The sequence below is a fragment of the Podarcis cretensis genome, assembly GCF_951804945.1.
Source record: "Podarcis cretensis genome assembly, chromosome: 2".
NCBI lineage: Eukaryota > Metazoa > Chordata > Lepidosauria > Squamata > Lacertidae > Podarcis > Podarcis cretensis.
The window spans coordinates 48,527,990-48,552,065 of NC_137171.1; the positions used below are offsets into that span (position 1 = coordinate 48,527,990).

Genomic DNA, 24,076 nt, shown 5'->3' on the forward strand with positions numbered 1-24,076 from the left:
AGCAGAGCAGTTTGGGGAGTAAGGGCTTTGTTGTGGAAGGAGAAGGGAGAAAGGTTCCATTATGTGAGCGGGCCCTATTCTGTGCATGCAACAATTTGGAAGGTAGAAGAAAGCCAAGTCAAGCACTAGTTCTTAATTACAAATTTCTTGTAATATCCAGCTGGAATGGGAAGAGTTTAAGAAGAGGAGCCAAAAGTGATTGGTCTCCTCAGGTGAACAAATGAAGAAACTCTGAAGTCCCATCATATCTGCTGTAGCCTGATGAAATGTGTGGGGTTAAATGGCAGTTAAAGGAGTAATGTGGTGACGCTTCTCTCAGCAGTGTGGATGGAAAGGCCTTCCAGTTCCATCTTTCCTTTTACTGATGGAAAATGTGAATATTTATTTTGGGGGGAAGCTTTACCCCACCAAGAAATGCATTTTGTGCCCTTATGTGTCCCTTCCTGGATCCCATCCCACTCACCCACCCCCGATACTACCACTGTTCAACAGCCACACAGAATGATTCAAAGTACAGAACTTAAGGGTGTGTGTTTTGGCTGCTTAGCAAACTTTCATATCAGTAATGCTGATGGGGGCTTGGCAAGGTGGCATTTCTATCTCGCAGAACTACTCAGTGCAGAGTGGCAGGAGAAATTAAGGAAAAGGGGACTCCAAACCCCATCACAGGTAAAATAGCTGCTGGGATAAAATAGCTCACATTTTCAGATACAGATGCTTGTGTGGAAACAGGCAATTGTCACAAGTTCTTCAAAAGTTGTGCTCTTGTTTGGCATGTTCATTGGGGATCTGATGTTTTCCTGATCAGCACATTTAGTGGGATTGTTCAGTACTATTCTTCCCACCAAATCTGCCCCTCTCCCACTTGAACATAACAGCACTCTGGTGTGAATGTATGGTACACTGGAGTCATTTGCAGAGCTGGGGGGGGGGAATGTGTGTCTATCAATATGGATATCTTGTGTTGACAACCTGGTTTATGCTGACTTAAGCATTCAGATTGACATCTTAAATCAGGTAACAGAAAGAGAGAGAACCTTTCCATCTCTGTTGTAGCCTTTCCATCTCTTCTCAATAGGATAAAGCTTTTGTAAATTAGAGGGGTAATTATTTTGAGAGATTCTACAGAAAAACACAAAGGATTAGATTCTTAATGACTCTCAGTTACAGAAATTGCTATGTACAGGTTTGTGCTGTTGGAACATCTGCAGAATTAGAACTGAATAAAAGCCACTTAGGTATCCCAATGTTTGGAATATTGTGGTTTGTTTTCAAATTAGCCCTGCCTGCAACTTTGTTTTGATGATCTCTCCTTCCTTTGTTTTTCTGACTAGATTCAGCTTTTGGAATTTCTTCCAGAGCAAGCAGAGTGACCTTTTTATATTTTCAGATTCCCAAAATAGATAGCCTAAAGAACAACTGCACGTGTTTGCTCTAGTTCATTGCAGCAAGGCGGAACCTGCTGAGCACAGATCCATCAAATGGTGTCAATTCAGACTGTACATTCTGTGCACTGACCTTTTTCACAGAGTGTTTGTTTTGTTTTTGTTTTTTTGTGTGTGTTTAGTTGATTGCTTGGATCCTTCCTGCTCCAACCATGGTATCTGTGTAAATGGAGAGTGTCTTTGCAGCCCAGGCTGGGGAGGCTTAAACTGTGAACTTCCACGTGCCCAGTGCCCAGACCAGTGTAGTGGGCATGGCACATACCTCTCTGACACAGGCCTCTGTAACTGTGATCCCAACTGGATGGGACCAGACTGCTCCGTTGGTAAGAAAAACATTTAATTTGTGCAATTTATTTTAGCCTTTTGAAATCTTGATAGTCAATGGTCCTTGACTACTCATTCAAGATAGTACAAATCAGTGATTCAGCTCAGTAACTCAACTGTTACAGTGACTGCTACACTTCTAAGGTAAGTTCAGACACCTATATTGAAGCTCTCTTAATGATTCTGATGAGTCTGCTACTTCTCTCACACATGAAGGTATAGTATATGACACATATTTTTTCATTCTATTTTTTTCATTGATTAGAGTAATACAATGTAATTTTGAAATTTAGTTCTTGCCCCACCATTCTCACTTTATATTTTAAGGTAAAATGTTGATTGTCCTTCTTCACGTATCCATATGATTCTTGGTAACTAACATGATTCCATCCTACTTACTCTCACTCCTTAAAAGGTATCTGAATGATAATGTAGCTGGCATATATTGCTGATAAATAAGGTCAAAATACAAAAGACTTACATTTCCAATTTATTTCATTTTTGGAGGCTGTATTTTGTAGCATGGTCATGAAGAGGCATCCTGGCATCTAGATGTGGCAGCTCAGGGTACATCCAACAAATTGGTGATTTAAAAATGTACTCATTTTCTTAGGTATTAATTGGGGTGAATCTTCAAGCTAGGCTGGTTTACTGAGATGTCTGTAGCATAAATTTCACTTTGAAGTGGTCTTTCTTGTTGGCTTTCTCAGCAGAATTGCAAAGGCTTGAGTAGGTCGTAGCAACCATTTGAGTTCCAAAGGTGTACCCCTTCTGCATATCTTGCCGATGATAGTGCAAATCCCTAAATCCAAGATGCTGCCAGTACCCATGACAATGTTTGGCAATAACCGAATTCCTCTTTTTTCTCCCTCCAGAAGTGTGCTCTGTAGACTGTGGCACCCATGGTGTCTGCATTGGCGGAGCATGTCGCTGTGAAGAGGGCTGGACGGGGGTAGCCTGTGACCAACGTGTCTGCCATCCCCGCTGCACAGAGCATGGAACTTGTAAAGATGGGAAATGTGAATGCCGAGAGGGCTGGAATGGGGAGCACTGCACCATTGGTAGGCAAACGACAGCCACCGAAACAGGCACATATTGCTTTCTTTTCATAACTTGTAGAAACATAGTTACTATTGTGTATGGCAAAGGGCTGTCCCTTTATGGACTCTTATGCTTCCAATTTTTAGAGTTATTGTGGTCTTTGTTTTTTATGCTGACATTTGTATTTATGATTTGGTTGAGATGTGGGTTGTTTTATATTTTATAAATAATTAATTTTATAACTGCAGTTTTATAACTGGAGCAGTCATCAGTTTCTATTGAAAAATATTTAGATTTTAAGTTTTTATAAGCAAACAAACAGCTTCATTTCTGAAACCCCAAGCAGGAAAATATGTTTCAAGTCAGTACTAAGTTAAATTGTATACTGATGTAAACTAGGTTTCCACTAAATGATATACTATTTATTCTATGTGGATATTACCTACAAGATGAGATTTTCAACTAAATTTTAGTGTGTGTGTGTTTCAACAAATGTCCTTCTTTTTTCACTTCCTGACCTGATGCTTCCTGCTTATTAAATATTCCATTCAAAACACATCACCACAATACCCATCAAGAGCAGGGGTCAAGTTGAGGGGGAACTGGCTTCCCGTTGTTACAGAAATAGCTCCCTAGCATTTTCATGCGTTGTTCTGTGACAGTGGTCATGGTGTTTGCCTATAGACTGACACAGCATGGGAGGGCCGAGCCAATGCTACAGCATGCTGGTATACCCTTTCCAAACAGCATGCTACTCAGCACAGCTTTGGAATCATGCCGAGTGCCATGACTAACACAATTGCATCTCCACTGTGATATGTCAGCCTGGAAAGTAATAACAAACATATATCGCTTCAGATGTTTTTGACCATTTTGAATTTTAAACCTAAGTTACTTAATTTATCCTTTCAAGATGTATGCTGTGCGTGGAAAACCCAGATTGCTGCTGAGAATTTACTTACGTTGTGTACAAAAGTAATACAAGACTGAGCACATCATTATTTGTAAACCTGGAAGAAAAACCTCAAGAATGTGTGCCTGTTTTCTTTTTTCCTGAGCCATTTATTTAGATAACGAATTTTTTCAAAATGTCCAGGAGAATTAAAAACAAGCAGTTATTCAATATTCTTTTTTTAAACGTTTCTTTGGTGGGTGAATGAAACATTTTTTAAAAGGACAAATTATAATTGAAATTATGATGGCAACTGGAGACTCTAAAAGGACAGCCCTATTACCAGTGACTTGTTTTTGTTTTAAACCAAAGTTATTTGGATGTGTTTGTCAGAATTTTATTTTATTTTTGTTAAGTGTCTTTTTTTTAAGTCTCTTTGGGTAGCTAAACCTTTTGGGACACACACTTAAATTAGAAAGAGATATGACCTTTAAAATATATATATCCTGCACATATTTAAAGGTGATGCTGGCATACTGCTATAGCATACTTCTAACACAGTTTATAAACATTGAATCGATATTCCCAAGCAGATGCAGGCTGGTTTTCTGTTTTTGTTTTTGTTTTGGCCTTATGCATTTCTACAGCAACAGCAGCAGCATCTCTTCTAATGTGGTTCATTTATGGGGTAAATTTCAAGACTAATTTCGGTTTATATGAATGTTGTGTCTAATCAATAATTGTTCCAAAAAGGTTTACCTTATTCCACTAACTTTGTGTTAACGTCTTTATTCTTAAAAATGTCTTCATGTATTTTTGTAACCTAAGTGTCTTACAGTGCAGTCCTATGCATATCTACTCAGAAGTAAGTCCGAATTAATTCAGTGAGACTTACCCTCAGGTAAGTGTGTATAGGACTGCAATCTTAGTTTGATGTTACTGTGCACCCAACAAGATGAATGTATTTAGATTGCTCAGATATGATTTGTTCTAGATAACACTTTACGCCTACTGGTTAATAGTTCCAACTATAAAGGCTAAACTATGAAGAAAACATTTTACCTTGCTTTTCACAAGTGAGAGGAAAAAACAACCACTTTTGAAGTACTGTCAATGTGCACTGTCACAGTCTTTCCTGCAAATAATTTCCAAAGCATTGTCTACAGATTTGAACTTTGTTTTTCCAGTGTAAAATATTGACGCATAAGCACTCCTCTCAAACTTTGTAGGACTTAGGAGTTGTATAAAAACTGTAGCCTTATTATTGGTGAATAGAAAATATACTGAGAATGATGTAGCCTTATTATGCTTTAGGATTGGAGCTTACAGAATCTTAAAACGTTTACAAAATTAACTTGAACGTTTATCCTTCGGTTTCTATTTTTTACTATTTTTTTCAACAAGTGAATCTCAGCATCTTCATTTTTTCTTTTTACTTCAGTCCTGCCAGGAGCTTCATGTACATAGAAGTAAACTTCCCCATAATTTTTCCAAGCTGATGAAGAAATGTGATTCCACATCCTGCCCCCCCTCCCCAAATCACCCTCTTCCATATTTCCAAAACTTTCCTTGACAGTGGTGGTGCTAACACTGGGCTTCACAGCAAGGAGGACCTTGAGGAATGCTGTCCCAGGTTCCCTCAGGGAATGTAGTTTACTTGGGGGGTCCTGGTGTCCAGAATGCAGCTGCAGAAGTGTTCTCAATAAAATTAAAACCCCAGCCCCTACTGTCCCCAGTGTTATTACACCAACTGCAAGATTAATTCGAGTGTAAAGGGTAGGAGATGTAAATGCACATAGTCTGCTGCTTCTGAGGTGGTACTAAGCTCAGTACAAGCAACGGAGAGGGTTTGGGCTTGGCTCATAATGGGCTGAGAATTCTGAAATACGGGATTTTATTTTTGACACAAACTCTCACCTATTCTAGACGTGGATGCTCACTACAGGTAAAAACAGTACTGTAGAACTACTGTAGAACACGCAGTGCAGTAATAATAATATATATGTTGAAAATGATGCGTTTTCAATCTTAAGAGGTTAAGTGACTATATCTAACTGGAAAAGTGGTAATGCAAAAACCTTAGGCACCATTTTAAAAATGTGCTCATGCCACTGATCTTCACTTAAACAGCCACAGTAGGTGGTGGCCTTATGTCAATGAAGTAGATCCCAGAGATCTTTCTATATGGCATATTGCAACCACTATCCCATTCCTGCACCTGCTAACTCACAGAGAAAAACAGCTCCCTGCAGTGATAATGAAGGTCTGTGGTGTACTTATGAAGTGATTTACAATCATCGGATAAGGTTATAATGAAACCATAGAACAGAAATTACAACTGAGCAACAACAAAAAGAAATATGCCAACGCAAAGTGAATTCTTGAACATATTACATGCTAAAATTTTACCATGAGAGTTTGGGGTTTGTTTGTTTTTGTTCTGTGATTTGTTTGATGATTTCCATGTGAAAACCAGAGGTTGCTTTTTTGCTTAGATCATCTACTGCCCAGTTGTTATATATACAGAGCCCCATTAAATGTATTGTTGCTTTGTTAACCTCCACTGGGCCTAGATTTCAATCATAAATATGCTGCCACATTGGACATCTCATGTGAATGGCATTTATTTTCACATGGCAAGAATGATTGTGCAGGAGTGCAGGTAAACATATCCCATAGATCTTACAGAGGAGCAAATTTGTCTCGCAGTGGTACTTCAGTGTTGAAGCTGATCATCACATCTGATGATGGTATTGAATTTTTTCAAGGAGGCCGGTGACATTGTGCCCCAGAAGTGATGAGGGCATCCCTCAGCAACACATTTCTATGAACAGAGAAAAAGGGCCACCTAAAGGTTCATGACTAAGAATAGCCCTTGAGCCTGGTATCTTGCTGAGGTGTGGGAGCTATTGGCTTGCAAATTATTGCGCCTTAAATTTGGAACTCAGTAAACCCAGATTAATAAGTTTCATGCAAAGTGATAGCTATGATGAAAAAATAGTTTTGCTGGATCCAAATAAAAATTTAAACAATGAGAGAACACATTTAAACCGGTTAAGTTTGTAAATGTGTTTTGCAAACCTGTGGGATACTGTTGACCCCTAATACCATTTTTGGTGATATTAAGGAAAGTGGGTGATTTGCCTACTATAAAATAAACAAAATATTAGGGTGGGGTGGATGTTTTACCTTCTATGTTTCTTTCCCACATGAAATAAACAGTACAGATTCTGAGCTAAACATCTATAGACATGACAAGTAACTAATTACTTTAAATAGCATTTGTTTGAGTCAGTGTGACCCGTAGCACATGTATGTGCATTACGTAAAGAATCATAAAGCTAAAAACATTGATTTTTTTCACTAAAAAAATGAAGGGCTGATTAAACACCCATGGTTGAGGACTCTTGGAATACAGAGTTGTAGAATACTTTACATAGAAGTCTTGTTAATGTTTTTCAGGGCTGCTGCGGTGTGTTTGATCCCACTTTTCAATGAAGAGTTAAACTGAGCTTTATTCACATGTATAATATTTTTTAAAACAGCACACACTCAAATACATGTAATATTTGGTATTCTATTTTATTCAACCAGATATTTCTGTGGCAAAAGCCCATGTAAAAGTGCTTTCATTTTGGACCCTATTCCTTGGAATGACAAAACAATAATATTGTACATTAGATTGTGACTATTGGTATTCACTACTAATCTTACTGTGCAGAGCAGTAGATATTGTTTTGATAAGATCACCTTAAAACATTTGCCCTTTTAGGCATCATACAAACATTCTGCTTTTTCCAGGCCCAGGGAGCAGAAGGGGTGGAGAGTATTAGGGAAGAGGGAAAGAGTTGCAGCCGATCAAGAATATTGCTTGCATTTCATCTACTGTTATAGCTAAGTCAGTAATCAACAAATCTATGCCCAGTAGAACATTGTGTTGCCTTCCAGCACTGCTGGATAGTTTTGTCCCATTAGAATACTCTTTGTGTCAAAGATTTCTTTTTTTTCTTACTGATTTCCTTAAAGTAATTTCAATAATAGCTTTAAAAAAGCAGAAACAATTTCCGCAAGAGATGGGATAAAATTTGAAGATAACAAAGAGGGAAATGTGCTACCCCTGACAAAAGCAAGTAATTCTGAAAAAGTGCTGGGGAGGAGAGGGTGTCATATTCCTGTAGTTATTTCTAGCCCTTTCACTCCAATCTATAAGAAAGTGAGAAAAAGGACATGACTAGATAAAGAAAACAAATGCCACCTTCTGCTTAATCAACAAAGTTTCTACAATAGAGATTTAAATGTCTTCATCCAATGTGATCAATACTGCATCTTCTTTTGTGCGAGAGAACATATGACATTTGCCTAAATCTATGTTGAAACAAAATTATAATGAAATAATACCATAATTGCCAAGCAGTCTTCCCAGGCACACCTGAGTTTAGTAAAAGAAACTGTGGCTTTGCCAGCCAGGTGGTCCGAGGTCGCCGGGGCCAGGGTGCAGGAAGCAACAATAATGGCATTACAGTGTCTTAGGATCAATATGACCACAATTTTCTTGTTCGCTAGTGCAGCAATCGTCTGCCTCTCCCCCCGCTCTGGCCTCCATGCGTGGAAAGGCTGTTGATGCTGTGGTGATCCCATTGGTTGGTAACTGCGCACTAATAGGTCTTAGTAGCACATTCCTGTGCAAGTTTACTCAGAAATAATTCACGTTGTGTTGAATAGAACTTACTCTCAAATAATTACGTCTAGGATTACAGCCTAAGTATCAATAATTTAGTAGAATTTTAAAGTGTGCTTCATTTTTTGTAGTTTGCATCTACTTGGGTGACAATTTTGTTCTATCTGCTGGTAGGGTAGAAACATAATTAATTATATTCAGGCTTTATTGAGAATCAACAGTTGCTTGTTGTATGATCTTCTAGGAACAGATAAAACACAATTTCAATAGGAATATCAGTTATCTGTCATTTAACTTCACGCCTCTAGTCATGACTAGAAAATGCCACACAATGTTGCCATTTTTCGCCTTTCCATTTATTTATGTGCAAAACATACAACCTTATTCCTTCTTTGGGCCACTTTAAAAGGCAATCAGTGTACTTCTCAGCTGTGTTCCTCTCCGCTGTGTCATGCAGGACTTCAAAGAGCTGCATCCTGCAGATATTTGTAAATAACTTCCTGACTTAAATAAGAATATTCCTTTCCTGTGTCTACATGGGCTATATTGATTTTTCTATCAATTCTCGAACTTTTATGAAGCCCCAGAAAGAAAAGAAAAATGAAATAGGATTGATCAAGCTGCTGATCTAACTGCTAAAAAGACAGAGCTGAGTTTGCTGTCCTGAAGTGTATTTACTGCACTAGCCAACTGTTAATATTCCAACAATGTGTTTTCTATGTTATTTTATACCCTGTAGTGTCAAGCACCAGTTTCTGTGAGTGAAGGTATTACACGGTATTGCTGGAGACAGAATAACAGAGATATTTTAACTGTAGAGATAAACTCTGGTGGTAGTTGGGCGCTCACTATTGGAAGTCAAACAAAAAGTAGGGAGCTTCTTAAAAAGAAGAAAATCTCAGAGCCACACATGAAAATGATTTGCAGAATTGGTCTGTACATTATTATTTTATAATAATGCATCATAGCATCATACTTTTAATTCTTGAATGAAAAATCCAGAATATTCAGCTAACTATTGAGACTGAAATCATGCCTTTCCAGACACCAGCTGCATATTGAAGTTGTATATAGAAATTTGCAAATGATCTGGGTGATATTCTCTTGTAGAGCTCAGATGAAGCACACTCACTGAGGTCAGTGGAACTACTTGTAAGTAAACTTGCAAAGTTCAATCTTTATCTTTTTAAAAATAAAAGTAAGCAAAAAAATCTTTGTTTAATAATATTTATTTATTTATTTATTTATTTATTTTATTTATACCCCACCCATCTGGCTGGGTTTCCCCACCCACTCTGGGCTGCTTCCAACAAAAGATTAAAAATACATTAAAACATCAGTCATTAAAAACTTCCCTAAACAGGGCTGCCTTCAGATGTCTTCTAAATGTCAGATAGTTGTTTATTTATTTGACATTTGATGGGCTAGACAGTGGCATTATTTCCACAGGCATCATGTATGGTTTTATGGAGATGCCTTAGAGTTGTAAACACAAATTCTCCACCAACTTTATCCTCATCAAGACCTAGCATGAAGGTGAAGGGCTGGATGAGGTTTTATGTGATCCCAGTGTTTAATTTGTAATGGCAATTGTCATGTCACATGTTTTTCTTTCATCAAGACTTTTTTTTCCCCTTTGGGTTTTCAAACAAGCAAACGAGCAAGTTGTTTCTTTTCATTCCTGTTTCAATCCTATCCTATAAGACTCATAGCATTCTAAATCCTATAAGATTTTCATAGTACTCTGAGAAACTATGTAAATCAAAAGGCACTAGGTTTGCTGTATTGGTAACAGGGAACCATAATTTTGAAAAACTGCCATTCAAGATGCAGGTTTATTGCTTTTCTCCTAATCCCATTATATCTTTATTCTATATTGATGCATTAGCAGTCCAGTGCAGAGTAGCTCAATCAACTTACAAAGAACAAGGCATGTTATTTATGCACAGCAAAGAAGGACAGCATGTAGGCATTTTCAGGTAGTTATTCTGCATCAAATTACAGGAGTTAATAGAGGTATTTTTTCATATAATTAAACATTGATTCATTTCTTAATACAAAAATTTGAAATATACAAGCACTGGTAACTTTAGAATATGTGTTCAATTTTATATGAGTTCTAAGTCAAAACCACAAAGAAGGTGATTATGTTTTCTTTAGGTATATGTTAAATAACAAAGCTGTTAGTGAATAATATATGTAGCTAGAATTTCAGCTGCGTACATTTTAATTTTCTCCAAAAGGTCCACCAAATATCTTGAACATGGTCCCAATTCACCATACTACTGAAAACGATAACACCATTAGCATGATAGTGATAGGTCCATTCCAAAGTGCTATTAATACTTTTTTTTAATATGTGAAGGATATTGGAATACAGGCAGCCCCCTGTTTAAGTGTGTTCAATATGTGGACCCGGAAGTGACTGAGAAACTACCTAAAGATGTCACTGAAATGTCACTAAAAGGGTAGAGCAGGTGTCTGCAGTCTTTTTCAATGGGTTTCAGTTATACACGACCAACGCGCACTGTGCCTTGGAACATAACCCCTTCGTAAACGGCGGGCTGCCTGTATACAGTGGTGCCCCGCAAGACGAACGCCTCATAAGACGGAAAACCCGCTAGACGAAAGGGTTTTCCGTTTTGGAGGCGCTTCGCAAAACGAATTTCCCTATGGGCTTGCTTCACAAGACGAAATGTCTTGCGAGTTTTTCCGACTTTTTTTTCCTTCCCCCCCCCTTTTTCTAAGCCCTAAGCCGCTTATCAGCTGATCCGCTAAAAGCCGCTAATAGCGCTAATCCGCTAAGCTGTCAATGGGCTTGCTTCGCAAGACGAAAAAACCGCTATACGAAGAGCCTCACGGAACGGATTAATTTCGTCCTGCAAGGCACCACTGTATATAATTAATTAAAAGTATAGAAATTATAGTCTCATATTTTATCCAGAAAGCTGCATTAAGGTAGGGAGGGAGAGAAAATAAGTATCTTACTAGTTTAGTAATAACATTTTACTTAATTCTCTTTCTTTACAAGCTAGTGATTTATTGATCACAAAAGTGGTTCAGCATCAAAATACTGATCTCAAATGGCTTGGAATCTCCCACAAGGAGAGAAATGATGTTATTTTTGCAAATTCAGTTTGTGCAAATACAAAAGGAGTAACTGCCATTGATGATTGTAATTCTCATAAAACCAAAGAAACGTCAGTACAGATGAGAGAACATTCTTTTGTTTTTACCACTGGGAATGGTGGAAAGTGGCACTTGGTTCTTTCAGCATGCTGCCATCAACTTTTCAGCACATTGTGAATATAAACTAAGCCGACGTCTTTTGCTTTTCCCTTTAATGAAGCAAGGCAGAATGTGTGTTTTTGCTCTTGCAGACCTATTCCCTCTGTGAGCCAATAAAGAAATTAGCATCATAGCACAAAGCTTTATGGCAGCAGCTTGCTTATCATTAAAGTTAGAAAGCAGGGTTTAATTTTCTTTTTTAAAAAAATTGCATTCCTTTGATTTTAAAGTATCATAGCACTTTTACTGGGGTTTTTTTGCATGCCACGTCAAAGTTTATTTCATGATAATTATTTGTTCCTTTTTAAAATAAAAAATAAAGCACAATATGAGACAGCATTAGGGTTACAGCATTTGATAAGCTGTACTTCCTGCTTATCTATTTTCAAAGTCTTACAGAACTGCTTATCATATGTGGTCAGGCAGCAGTGGAACTCCCCATCCCCTTGGCTCCAATGAGGGACATGGCCAGGGGTTTTCCCAGGCTGGCACAACCCTGTTTGGTCTTCATCCCAGCCAGCTGGGATTGTAGCCTGTCCTCAAATTGCCAATCGTGGGCAAGCTGCAGTACTGGCTCCGCCCTGGGGGCGGACTTGACCAAGCTCACAGGCTTCACTCCAGTCCACTCCTGGGCACTTTCCACCTCTTCATCAGCTCCTCATCTGTTTTCAAAGTCTTACAGTAACAGTTCACAGGTAGCATAACAGTAACAAGTCTTGTGTTTTCTGAATGTAATTTCCAAGATGCAGCATTGATTTCTGACTGAACCTCTTGTTTTGCTTTGTTTATATTTGTGTTTTAGAAAGTTAGTAGGTACAGGGAAAACAAACGGAATTTGTCATTGGTTTCTTTGTTCTGATAGGAATTGATAATAAAAGCAAGGAAAAGAAAAGAAGTGTGCAAATGGTTAGACCCATTGATTCCTTAACTGGCATCATAGAAACAAAATTGTATTTTACTATTGTTTCTCTAGAATCGTTATTAATTGATTCCTTATTGGAATACCAATCCCCACATTTCTGATTATGGCCTGCTCCATAGAGAGCATGTTCTGAGAAACTGATGGAAAAAATAAAATAAAAGTGTGAAATACATCAATTACAGTGGGAAAATACAGAGTGGGTTGGCATTGGATCAAGGGCATCTATAGTTTAACTAAAATTGCAGTAGTAACTGTGTTTTTTAAAAAAAGAATTATGAAGCAGTATATACTGAAGCACTTTAAATCTCAGAGAAACAAGGAGCAAAGGCCAGCATGCTGGTGTAAGGTATTTTTGTGCAGTCTGGCTGCTGCTGTTGTTATAGTGTGTTTCCTAGATTAATTCTTTACATATTATTACATACATGTTTTTAATGCAATAAATGCAGAAATGTGAAGGGAAGGGGGATCCAGATCTTTTTTCTGCAGATACTTGCTGTTGCATTTCCCCACCATTTCTTTCCTGTTCTGTTCTGTGTACTATACTGTTCTTAGTGAAAGTAGCCTCTGATCTATGGGTCTAACCGTATATAATGTATAGGAGCTGCGTGTAATATTATTAGGGATGGTAGGTGTGCTTTATTGTGCAAAGGACATCAGCAACATACCTGGTTGACGACCTGCAGGAGTTAGGTACCTGTGCACACCAGGTGCTCCACACAACCAGAAACAGCCTCATTCTCTTATGTGGGAGAACTGGGAAGGGGAGCAGAATGATTTGTGATCACATTCCATATGAACATTAGATATCCCTTGTGAATATTGGGTTGGAATGGTGCAGTTACAGAAAACACAGCTTTCAGATAACTCTGATTAAGAGCAAACTGTTTTATAAATTATAAGGAGAAAAATGCTTTAAATGCATTAAGTATCTATCATTCCTGGATTTGTACACTGACCAGAAAGAGACTCTTGGATCATTACACAGTTGCATAAAATCCTGATTAAGAAGGATTTTCACAACAGACCATAACTGCTTTAAGAAAGCTGTTAAGAAAATCTGCTAATTAAGCATCCAGTTAAAAGTGCATCCAATATGTGTTTACATTCTATATAAATTCTTTTCCACTGATGAATGTACTTTATATTTCCCATTTTCCATTGCAATGACTCATGGTAAAATTCAGGATGAAATTCTACAACAGGGTCTAGAACAGGGTTGGCTAACCTGTGCCCCTCCAGATGTTGTTTGTTTGTTAAACCATGCATCAACGTTTAGATTATGATACATATCCAAAAAACACAAGGAATACTAAAAGCAGCAAATAATTCAGCAAGAAACAACCAGGAGTCAGCTCAGTAATCTCTAAAGGCTAGGAGGAATAAATATGTCTTCATTTGACATCTGAAGACCAATTGTATGAGGGACAGTTTTATCACCACCAGGAAAAAGTCCCCACAACTGGGACACCATATAAAAGAAAAGTCTGCTCTGAGTCCCCACTGAATGAACTTTTATAGACAAGACCACCAGCAGAAACCCCCCTAAAAATATTAAGGCACAGGCTGACAGATCATGGGAGAGACACAACTTCAAGTTATTGTCTTATACACTGGAGTCAGCACCTTGAATTAGGCCTGTAGTAAATGGGCAGCAAGTGCAGTACTCTGATGCAATTCAGTCTCATGGCAGTACTCTTCAATCTACCAGCAAAGTCCTTCTTCAGGGTTCATCTGTGGCACTAAAACCATTAATGTAACCTTACCTAATCATAAATTAATGTAATCTCATCCCTCATATACCCAATTGGTCTCTGTGTTCTGCAGGGGAGAGCATCCTGCAAATAACATCTTATCAGGAGCTTCATTCCTCACAGTTTCAGAATGGGGCTTTTAGTGTGGTGACACCCACGCTTTGTGACTTGCTGTATACGGTGGTACCTCGGGTTAAGAACTTAATTCATTCTGGAGGTCTGTTTTGACCTGAAAGTGTTCTTAACCTGAGGTACCACTTTAGCTAATGGGGCCTCCCGCGCCGCCGCTGCATGATTTCTGTTCTCATCCTGAAGCAAAGTTCTTAACCCGAGGTACTATTTCTGGGTTAGCGGAATCTGTAACCTGAAGCATCTGTAACCCAAGGTACAGGAAGGCACTGTGGTCTAATACCCGTGACAGGGTGAGCTCCTGCTGCTCGGTCCCTGCTCCTGCCAACCTAGCACTCCAAAGCACGTCAAAGTGCAAGTAGATAAATAGGTGCCGCTCTGGCGGGAAGGTAAATAGCATTTCCGTGTGCTGCTCTGGTTCGCCAGAAGCGGCTTAGTCATGCTGGCCACATGACTCGGAAAAACTGTCTGTGGACAAACTTCGGCTCCATTGGCCAGTAAAGCAAGATGAGCGCCACAACCCCAGAGTTGTCCATGACTGGACTTAACGGTCAGGGGTCCCTTTACCTTTATATATCAGGTAGGCATCATTTCTATTGTCTTTTTTGCCTCTGCTGAACATTTTCATCTTTCAACAAGCCTTCTAAGTGGATATTTTTATCCCAGCCAGTATCTATACTTGGTTTGTAATTTTTTTAACTGTTACTCTTTTTGGCAACTGATATATAATACTGTAATAACCTTATATTATACTACTTGCTGGTCCTCCTGCATTCCATAACATCTGAAGCGCCTTTCATTTTGGTGGTTAGTTTGACATTATTCCAAACATACTTCCCAACTCTGTCAAGGGCTCCTTCCTGATACAAATGTTTTATTCCTGTTCAAGTAGCAAGTTGTTGTTCACTATGGATCCAAGGAAGCAAAATGTATTAATTATTTTAAAGGGAGAATTTTTAGGTTGATCTGAGATGGTTGCATGACAATTTATCCCACGGCTGTGGTTGTCTTAAGGAAACTAAGAAGATGAATAAAGGAGGCAACAGGTTTTCTACTTTGCTTTGTTCATGAGCTATGAGCACAGCAACAACCATTCCCTAATGGAGACATGCCACACTTTGGACAAGCAAGACTACATTACTGATCATCTAATGCGGTTTGGAAAAAAAAGGAGTTTTTACAAATAGAAGGAGCCCACGTCAATGTGCAAATAGAAGGAATTTGTGCAATGAAGGAGCCCAAATGTAGTAGTCAGTAGAATGTACATGCTACATGTAGTCCCTGCATATAGTACAGATTAAAGAAAGGGATTAGGGGAGCTTTACAAAAGCTGTTCACACTAAGGATGAGCTTCACAATAAACATTTTACCTGTGACCTTCTGGTATTGGAACCATTTTTTCAGGATATCAGCAGTGCAGAAATGTTGGAAATTGTATTTCAAAGTTTTTTCAAAATATGTAGATCCATCATCACTTTTTGTCACAGTTTTGTCACATCTTTGCCCCTCACTGTCCTGGAGCATATCTATGTCTCCCTCTGTCATACTTTAGCTGTAGGATTCCTCACCGATGAATGACCTAGAGGCCCCGGACCTTAGCGAAGCTCAGGAAGAGTCAGGAATCTTAGTCTAAGGAACCTGGGGATCACCCTATGTGTAGTGCCAGAAGCTCCAGCTTGAAAGTCTCAGTACCAAGCTGAAGGAACTGTTGGAACAATATCTTTCTAGTAGCTCTGTATGGCAGTCACAACTAATTTACCTGAACTGCTGCCTCTTGACCATGCCCCTGCCTGAACTGATAGATATCTTTCATAGCCCCTGGACTGGTTTGGGGGTCTTACAGCAGAGCCTTTCCATCTGGGACCTTGCCTTGAAATGGAGCATTTTCCCATTTACAAATAATTCCTCCTTTGGAATTGTGTGACTAGGATAGCTGTTGTATTTGTCTCTCAGGACCCATGTATCTCAGTACATTTTTTCTGGTACTGTGTGTGTAATGGGTCGGGGGAGGAATTTTGAAATGTCATTGTTAAGTAGCTTGGATCTGGGAAAAGGTAATACCTTGCCTTAGTTTCTGCAAATACACAAGTGTATTAAGGCATTAAAAAAATGGTTCTGTTTTAAACCAGTCTTTGAACCCCGTTGAGGCCACGCTGTTACTAGTTTCTAAATTCCTTCTTCATAGCCAAAAGGGAGAAGTTTGTCATTCCTGGTTTAGTATTATGTCTGAACCAGCCCTTTAAATTGATGTGAGCTGTTGGATTGAGCTGCTATTATTGCTGGGATATAATGCACTGCCATATGAAATCAAGAACAAGGATGCTGCCGTGTCCTTAAGACTTTCAGAAGTTATCAAATCATTGGGTTCTCGGTTAAAGATTGCTTACTGTGTGATATGTAGTATTTGCAGTAGTCTACTTCATGTTACAATGGCCTAGAAGTGCAATTCTTCCTAGATGCAGACAGATTTATGGCACTCTGTATTCATCATATTTCATCTCCTGAGGGAACCAAGTAACTTTTTGACAGGCGCCATAGTATCTTTGTTTTTCAAAAGGGAACCTGTTTCTTTGTAAACTCATGTTCAGTAGCTGTATAACAATACTCTGTGGTTTAATCTGATCTCAAAAACTAATACTGTTTACTAAATCTCGTATGAATCTGTCAACAATACCTTTAACATGACAGAAATGCAACCGGCAGGACTAAATTTCATCGAGTACTGCTTAAATCTGTGTTCGTGATCATTTTCCCCGTCCTTCAAAATAAAACCAAAGACTGCTTTTCAACTTGTTATAGATTCTACAGAGAAGAAATGCAGCTGTAAGAATGCCAAGGTCTGAGTTCATTAGGAATGTGCAAGGTACAATCCATAGGAGTTATTGATTTTTCAACATTATTGGAAAAAATCAGTCATGCTTTTATTTTTTTCACAGAAAGAACCGTGTGTGTGTGCGTGCGCATGCACGCGCTTTTCTGATAACATTCCACATCAACAAAGCATGAACAAAAACGATACAACAAAGAAAAAGAAAAATCTTTCCTTTCAAAGATTTCAAGGAATTGAGCAAAAAAAAAATCTGAAAATATTCTACTCCATTCTATTCCAGATTTGCAAATCTGTTCTAATTTCTTTCCAAGCCCTTGAGTAATTATCATTCAAGATATTGCGGTTATTTACTGTTAATCATATCCCCAGGTATTTTACTTTCTTTTCACTCTTCATACTTCTAATTCTTTCCAAGTCTTTTGTGAGTTGAGCATCCGTATTTTTACTAGCATTGTGACTAGTTGTTTTTGTTTGTTTAGTTTAAAACCTGCTAAGTTACCAAACTCCTTTAATTCCTCCAAAACCACTGGTACACTTTCTAGTGGGTGTTCCAACGCCAAAACAACATCATCCACATAAGCTTTTAACTTACAACGTAGTTGGCCCACTTTTATACCCCTTATTTTGTCATTAATTCAATTAATACAAGTGTGTGCATTGTATCAGTGGAAATTGCTTCACAAAAGTGTGGTTGTTGGGAGGAATTGTACTAAATGCCAAGAAATTGTCATGAGGCCTTTAAAAAGAAATTGCAAACTGATGTGGAACAATAAGAACCAAATTTAAGATTGGAAAAATGAGAAATGGAAAGAAACAGAAACTTACATATTTGTCCACCTCTAATACCCACTACAAATAACCATATACTGTAAACTTAAAAACAAAAACAAAAACCACACCAAATCCTATGTACCAATACCCCTCTATTCTCCATATTCCAAGTCTGAAAAGTTTAGTTAGGATTTAATATGTGAGTTAAATTGGTAACTCATTTTGAGAGCTTAGCATACATTTTACTTAAGCTGTTTAACAAGTTCCACCATTGATAAACTAGACTTATTATGGAAGTTTAATAAATTTTGAAATGAACATAGAATCCTATACTAGGAAACCATGTTAATTTGGGTCTTGTTGCTTTGTGCTCTCAAGTTCACAGTGATTTATTTATACTTTAATACCATTATCCATAGTATATAGTATAGGATGGGGATTTTCTAATTGTTTCTTGTTCTTATATAAAAGAACTTTAATCATCTATATTTGCATTGATATTGCAAAAACAATAAATTTACAAAACTTACTGAGTCAGGTAAGTTCATTCTCTTAATTAATAGCCTTTCCCAATCCTCTTCTAATATTGATTTAGGCAAGCTGAGAACCAAAAGGTCAAGAAAAGGTAACTTCTTATCCAGATATGTGGTCTTGCTAGATCATGTTGAGGCACACTGCTGGAGACATTCCAGAGCTCTGCCCTCATTTACTTATGTTTTGCCCATTCTGATAAGCTATCTGCTCGACTGTGTATACCGCAGTTGAACAAAGAGAGCTTTTTAAAAAACATTTTCTGTCATATATTGTAAGGAAGAAAACTATGCTGTTTAATGCAGAGAATGTTTCCCAAGTTGTATCTCTGCAACACATGAAGTCAATATTTGTATTGATGCATTCTGTCCACACATAGGATTAATATGTGGAGCACAGGGTGTGCCTTCTGGCTCCACTTCTGACACCTGTGCATTGAGTGTGGACAATTGCAGCTGATGCAATCCTTTGCAGGTGCCCATGCTCAATGCATAGACACTGGGGAGTGGGGATGGCACAACATATGATCTAAGGGACAGTTTTGTGGGCTGTTGCCTGCCTGTAGCCAGCCTTTCTCAACCTGTGGGTCCCCAGATGTTGTTGAACTACAACTCCCATCACCCCTAGCTAGCAAGACCAGAGCTCAGGGATGATGGGAGTTGTAGTCCAACAACATCTGGGGACCCACAGGTTGAGAAACGCTGCAAGACCAACACCAGATTTAGGGTGGTGTGGGTGGTTCCCTTGTTCAGGGCACAATGGAAAGCAAGAGGGATGACAGCATGAAAATAAGAAATATGGGGAGGGGTTTTGTCATCAGTTAGGGAACCATCACTTAGAGAAGCCTGTCCCTGTTCATACATTGCCTATTGCATGGAAGGAGCATGTGAGAGGACCAGGCCTGTACAGACGGTGGGGGGAGCCAGGTATACATACCCCGGGCCTTGCTGGGATAAGCCAGCCAAGGTTCTGCCAGGAACCAGCTGCTTTTTTGATTGAGTTTATAGTAGGGTTGCCATATTTCAAAAAGTAAAAGCCAGGACACCCCAAAAGTTGTTGAGTTGTTGTTTTTTTTACAAAAACGCCAAAAACCTGCTATTTTTCAATTGACTTGCCTAAGATCCAGGACAAAGTACCGCCTTTCAGAAATCCCCCCCCCCCCCGGATGTCAATTCCAGCTTTGAAATCCCATTAATGTTAACTTTATTCTAACAAGACTGCCACCCCAGGGCTCAGACAAGCTCTGCACAGGCCTGGATAGGGCTATTGTTACTCTAAATAACTGATATGCTAAAAAGCTGTCATGAAAATATACCTATATATTAATTTGGAGACTAAGAAATCTGCGCTAGCATAGTTAAAGTAGTGTATTATGTGAAGCTAATGGAAACCTGTCCTAGTATAATGTCCTTCTGTTTCAGAAGCCCATTGATAATATCTTTTGTTAACATATTTCATATATATAGGGTTACAGCAGTGTACCTATCTTTAGGATACTCTGCTTGCATTAAGTTTCCAGTTTACTTTAAAACTCTGGCTCGAGTTTCTGTAAGGAATGATTGAAGTGCCCATTATTTACCTATATAGATAGTACTCATATTGTTGTGTTGCAACAGAATTCTTTGTGAGAGCATTTGGAGTTTTATAAAAATGTTAGCACTATTCTAGCATGCAGAGTTTGATTCCTGCTCTTCAAGATAATTTGGTAAAGAGCCTTAGTAAGTGTTAGATGAATATAAGCATCTCATGATACTCCAGTCACCACCAGCTCTTATACATATTCAGGAAGTTTTTAGAAGCAAGTAATTTAGATTGAAATGTAAATATATTGCATGAAAATAATGGACACGCTTTTAACAACAATTATTACTCCATAGATGATTGTGTAGACATCTAGGTATTGTATAAATGGGCTCTTAAGACAAGCTATATGTATATATATCTGTCAGTCTATCTAGCTATCTATCTAATGGTTGACAAAGCAGTTTTGTGTTGTCTGCCAAATAAATATTTATGCGGAGATAATTTGAATGTGCTTTTTTGCATTTATAAAGATCCTAAGTAGCCACTACTTTGCACTTAGAGCTTTTTGTCAAAGCTAAATTTATCCTTCATTTACACAGCTTTTTAAAAGGGACACATGCACAAAGCAACCCATGTTGACGTAAATAATTAGATCACATTGTGGACTATCTATGCACTAGCTTTTAGGTATTTATTATATTTTAATGGAAACTGTTTCTGATTTTTTATATGTTTATGAAATATGAAATCTGTCTTTGGAAGGCCACAAATGGAATGAACTTTGCTGTGGTGGTAAAGTGTTTCCTAGCAACACCATGTCCGTTATAGTCTTCCTTCCTTCCTTCTTCAAGCTAAAAGCAAAGTCATGTCTATTAATTCCCAGCTGCAATGAAAACTTTTTCAGAGATTTTGTTCATGTTTTCATCTTGCTCAGATGTACTGGGGGAGAAACCCCCTCTGCTACTCTGATCTGTTTATCTCTCTCCAATTTCCCTTCAACAAGAAAACCCAGAGTGTATATATTCACAATTAATGCTCATTTTACATTTAAAACAAATCAGGTGTCCTGCAGCATGATGCCTCCCTTGATATAGTATCATTGTGGTTGTTCAGACAGCATGCATGACATGCTGAAGAGGTAAAATAAAACATCTTCAAGATTTATTTTAGACTGCACAGAGTACTTGCCTCCTTTTGTGCCTGTATAATGCAAGCAGTTCTTTTTTTCTGCCTGAGAGCAGGGTGAATAGTACTTTCTAAGAACACTTTATGAGCAGCAGAAGGAGTTTTATAGGGCTTGTTAGTATGTGGTGATTCTTGGCCATTATAAACTTAGGTTGCCTTCTCCAGGCTTGTGAAAAACAAGCCCACATCACACAGTTGGCAGTAGCAACAGAGAGCTCAAGGACTAGCTGTGAAAGGAAAGTGAACAGTTTACCTTCAAAAAAGAAATGGTCCAGATTAGACATAATGGTTCAGCAATAGTACCGGTAGGTATACCATACCTAAAATAAGTTGAAGTATCCAATTCCCTGCCGCCTAAAGCTGTACACATACTTTCTGTTCAAATAGAAAAGATTATATGAAGGCATAGTTAAGGCTGATGTACTGCTTCTCTGAGGAACCTGTCAGCACTAGCTGAGTGTTGCAAATTGTACCTTGAAGTTGTCCCCTGTCTGTTTTGAAAAAGTAAAAATGGGTGTAAAGTTAAAGGGACCCCTGTCCATTAGGTCCAGTCTCGGACGACTCTGGGGTTGCAGCGCTTATATTGCTTTATTGGCTGAGGGAGCTGGCGTACAGCTTCTGAGTCATGTGGCCAGCATGACTAAGCCACTTCTGGTGAACCAGAGCAGTGTACGGAAACGCCGTTTACCTTCCCGCCGGAGTGGTACCTATTTATCTACTTGCACTTTGACGTGCTTTCGAACTGCTAGGTTGGCAGGAGCAGGGACCGAGCAACGGGAGCTCACCCCGTCGCAGGGATTCGAACCGCCATTCCCCAGAGGATGTCCCCTAACACCAGTGCTTGTGCTTACTGCCCTTCAAGATAGGGAAACATGCCCTGATTTTTTTTGGTGCAGGGTTGTTGCTTGAACGTTCCTGCTAGAAACATTCCCAAGGATTTTTATCAAAGAACAATTTTATTTTATTTTACTTCATCACAGTAAACAAGCACATTGTTTAGATGCAAGATATGTGCTGTTATCTCCCATATTGTGCAGCTGTCATAACCAAGAGGCACCATCCATATTCATATTTATTATTGCTTCTGGCATTAAAACTGATTCTTTTGGATTTTTGGTCACAATCCTGAAAAACTTATGTGTAATTATGGCATTTTATGTCAGTGTGACTATTTTTTGAGGCAGAGATTATAAAATAGCATGATCTGTATAATAATTAAGGGTCTTGGATATTCCCATTATAGATCAGATCATGTCCTTTTGGTTAGCTTACCAGCCTTTGATCGGTATCACATTCATGCATCAAATGCCATCGCATGAATGAGAAAATATATTCCTGAAAGAAGTTGCTCAAGCACTCTTGTTCCTGATTCCTATTCTCTATGTCTATGTTTTACTGATCAAAAAGTACAGGTCCTATTTCCTCTGAGACTTTTTTACCTTCTGGATGCTGACTGCCAAAGCTTTCCTATTATCCATTTTGCTTTTCTGTGTGATCAGAATTGTCTGTACACATTTGTATGTTCAGAACAACGAAACATTTAAACAGAACTACTCACTTTACAGATCATAGGGACCTACTGAAATTGTTAGCTTCCATGTAATTCCACATGTCAAAATAGTGCGAGATCATTAATAAATATCCAAGCCCATTTAAAAAGTGTTCAGTGAAATGGAAGAGAGAACAAGTAACTATTCACTTCAGTTCAATTTTTAATTCATTTTTATGGTTAAAGAGTCAAAATACTGCTTGTTTGTAGTATGTTAAACTGTAGCTTCAGTGGGATTATGTTTCTTTAGTTGGCACTGAATCATCATCTCATTCCTGAATCTTGTATATATTTGTAGCTGTGACCCAAGAAGGCTTAAAGATATTGTTTAGATTTAATTTTCCACTGAATTTCTTTATGCAACAGCTTTGCTTGGCTGTGCTAGACCACAGTTGTTGATGGGTGGTTCTGGTGCACATAAATCACTTTCTGCTTCATCACAAGCACATTCTGTGATCCTGTGGTTCTAAGTTCCAGGCCAGTTCACTGCGTTAGTGCAACTCCACAAGTCATGACATTCCATTGCTGCAGGGGTTACCGCTCCACATCCATTAGTGTTGCAGCTCACCAAATTATGCAATCAGAACACAAATTACTTTGCCTCCAATTTGTGAAAGGGGTTTCAGCTATTAGATGTTTTTAACCTTCTTGTGTTTTTGTACAAGGGAGGCTGCAATTTTTACTGTGACATGGTTACTCCTGAGTAGTTTGGTTGTAGCCTTTGGCTGCTGCAGAATTCCAAGTGTGTATATTAAAAATCCAGGGAAATCCAAGACTTAAAATTAGTTGATAGCAAGGAAAGACACCCTTAATAATTTGGAGCCCTTAAATGATCTTCGCTATTTTAAGGTAGCTTTGCAGGTAATAAGATACGACATAAGTAGAACGAGTGCACTCATTTTCCCACCCATAACCATATTTTGTATAAAGTGCACATTTATTTTGAAATGTTCCATTTCAGAGTTTTGTACAAGCCCACAATCTAGGTTATAGAACCCTGATATAGCAAAAATGCACGTGGATTAAATTTCCTTTTATTGAGATTACACTTGTCCCCTAATAATTTATAGATACTTGTAGCAGGAATCCAACCACAGTCTCAGATTCTTTGGGGGGATGCTTATATAGAGCTAGTAACATGTCATAAAATTATAGATATTCAAATGTAAAAAAAAAGGAATAAGATCTAGCTGCAGTAGAAGCTTAATTCTTTTTT

At 38.4% G+C, this 24,076-nt stretch overlaps 1 protein-coding gene across 19 annotated transcripts in view; it reads left to right on the forward strand.

Moving 5' to 3' along the window:
• Positions 1-24,076, forward strand: part of TENM2 (teneurin transmembrane protein 2) — a 716,795-nt gene that overhangs the window by 619,384 nt on the left and 73,335 nt on the right. For 15 of the 19 annotated variants that reach the window (XM_079964734.1, XM_079964747.1, XM_079964746.1 and 12 more), the window contains 2 exons: positions 1,568-1,768; positions 2,645-2,857. In XM_079964734.1, the coding sequence (XP_079820860.1) occupies positions 1,568-1,768; positions 2,645-2,857 (414 nt within the window). The remainder of the gene's footprint in view (positions 1-1,567; positions 1,769-2,644; positions 2,858-24,076) is intronic. The other 4 variants (XM_079964745.1, XM_079964748.1, XM_079964751.1 and 1 more) reach the window with 1 other exon arrangement.